This window comes from Formica exsecta, unplaced genomic scaffold, assembly GCF_003651465.1.
Source record: "Formica exsecta isolate Colony F162 unplaced genomic scaffold, ASM365146v1 scaffold500, whole genome shotgun sequence".
Classification (NCBI taxonomy): domain Eukaryota; kingdom Metazoa; phylum Arthropoda; class Insecta; order Hymenoptera; family Formicidae; genus Formica; species Formica exsecta.
In genome coordinates, this window is record NW_021852243.1 from 407,807 (window position 1) to 410,468 (window position 2,662).

Genomic DNA, 2,662 nt, shown 5'->3' on the forward strand with positions numbered 1-2,662 from the left:
TTCCCTACATGTTATTCTTAAATAAAAAACTGCAAAATATACACATAAAAAGAAATATCTGGACGGAACATCCATTGAAATTTTTGAGTACATTGATTTCAATATCTTTTTACTGTACGCTTTTTCGAGTACATCAACATTATTTCTAAATATATAACGCGATTATATATATTACAAATATATACAGAGCTATAAATGTAGTTTTGTAAAAACGTAATTGTGCAAAAAGAAGGAATAAAAGTGAAGTGAAATAGTACAAGCGTAAAAAAACGTGAGAGAAATTGCTCACACAAATATTCATCTAATTTAATAATTTACAATTATTGCCTATAAACTTGTCTCATGAAGAATTCATCTCAACAATTTCTCTTGCTTGTTGCGTGGAATTCATTTTTTCGTCAAGAGTATCGTAGAATCTATTATTAAAAATATAAACTATGAACTTTGATCATAAATCCGAGCATTATCTCAAATTAAATTACCATCTCAATCTGTGATGTCGACAAACAAATGTTACATCTCCCACCAATATTAGTTTCATACACACATGACCGACCGAACAACTTATCTTGAGTAGATAATTGCTCCAATGCTCATTGTGTAACTATCAGATAAGTCGTATCACAAACAGCTAAATATTAAGATACCATACATATAATGTTGCTGTTTAAACTAATATTCATCGATGAGTATAAATCGTGTATTAATAACACCTAGCTAGAAAATAAATGAAGCTTCTTTTTTGTTCATTATCGTCAACTTCTTTCTACATACTTTTTATCAATAAAAAATAAATCGAGTATATATTAATAAAATACAGATTGCGAGTAGAAATGATCAAAGTGCAAAATTATCGTTTCCTTGCATATTTTGTTGTTATTTTTATACGTGAAATATTTTATTATCTATTGCGAAAAATAGCTCGATTAATTTCTTCTTTTTTTTTTTATATGGCAGTGGAGAGAGCACTTGTAATCAATTACAGATGAGACCAGTTGCAATTTCTTATGATCACTTCGGCATAAGCCACAATATTAATTGATAATAAGCAATTTTAATCAAGTTCTCAGCCATCATTTTCTCGATTAGGTTTGAGTATCTTATTCAAAGCGGAAAGTTCTTGGTTTATCCAAGTAATGCGCTCGGTCATACTGTTTCTTTCTTCGACATTGCTCCCGACTTCAGGCTAAAGTTGGTAAAATGATTAATTCTTGCAGTAATTTCAAAATTTAGCTATGTGAATATACATAATGTGTTGTATATATATGCTAATTTATGCGTGTGTCTAAAATACTAATACTTACTTGTATAGAGTCGGATATGGATAGTCCAGTCGACAGATTTGCAGAGAGATTTGCCCCAAAATCCGCGAGATCAGCGGAATTCCAGTCAAAATTGAATTGTTGACTATCCATGTCTAAGAGGCACGGGGCTCCTGCAGTTTCTATAAGATTTATATATACATATATCAGTAATAGAATAAAAATGTTCAATCAATTAAAATTCTCAAAGTATAGATTATTTTCACAAAAAAATTGCGCTATATTAAAAAAAAAATTCTTACCAATATTATTCACTGGCTGGGATTCTCCTTGATTTTCTGACGTTACTCTGTTTAACATCAACAGATTTGGTTCTGGTTGTAATTGCAATTGATCTACGTAAGAAAACGCCTGTACGTTCGTCGTCGCAGACATGTTTGGCAATATTGGCTGAATGTTTGGTTGATATTGCTGTTGTACAAGAGACGGGTTGTAAGTACTATATTCCATAGGGGACGGTGTTCGCCCTGGAGATACCTGAGGCCTAAAATAAAATAAATACATTAATATTTGGTCTTTCTTCTACGTTCTTATTTTTATTTGTGCTTCAACTTTGTAATCTTGATTTGAATTGTCAACATACCTTAGAGCTTGTATGCTACTGTGCGGTTGTGAAGACGATCTTACAGATTGTAGACCGAAATTGCCCGCACTTGTACTCGTCGGACCTCTAAACGGCGATATCCGATCGGCTGATTCAGTTTTGACGATATTAAAACTAATAGGTTGATTTCTGGCATCTAGAATATTACAGCAATATTATGCATGTACTGCGCCTATATATACATGTTTTTATTTAAAGAAACAAATCCTCCACACAGTATGACGATATGATCTGATTTAGTATTAGTAATAATAAACATGCAATGAAAACATGCGACAAAATCCTGGATGAAGAAGCATGATTTTTTATATACATGTCATACATGCACAGTTTTATATATTTTCACTCTTTAAACCGATTTTATAAAAATTATATTCGCTACACTACAAACACTATCACAAATCTAATTTAAAATGATTGACAAAACTATTTGCACATCACACCAACATCATTATATCGTACCTGAGTCTGCAACATGTATCAGTGAATTTTGGTCTGAAATTGTATGGGAGCAGAGAATAAATAGACACTTTCTTTTATATTACCAAGTAATTATACATATATGTATGTATATATATAGATGTAATTACACAATATATGTAACTCGTACAATATGTAAATATATTTATCTGTTTGCGAAAGAAGCAGCTTATAAAAATTATGTTGCCATATAAATATTGCACATCATTTGATTGTACTATATGCTACAATTTTGCTGTATATATATATATATATA

General features: G+C 30.8%; 1 protein-coding gene across 1 annotated transcript in view; it reads right to left on the reverse strand.

Annotated features, from left to right (window-relative positions):
* Positions 1 to 934: 934 nt before the first annotated feature.
* The window catches only part of LOC115241636, a gene marked incomplete at its 5' end in the record, with an annotated part of 3,119 nt that continues 1,391 nt past the window's right edge, over positions 935 to 2,662 (reverse strand). The window contains 4 exons of the mRNA XM_029817480.1: positions 935 to 1,186; positions 1,305 to 1,444; positions 1,565 to 1,806; positions 1,906 to 2,062. Of these exons, the coding sequence (XP_029673340.1) occupies positions 1,067 to 1,186; positions 1,305 to 1,444; positions 1,565 to 1,806; positions 1,906 to 2,062 (659 nt within the window). The remainder of the gene's footprint in view (positions 1,187 to 1,304; positions 1,445 to 1,564; positions 1,807 to 1,905; positions 2,063 to 2,662) is intronic.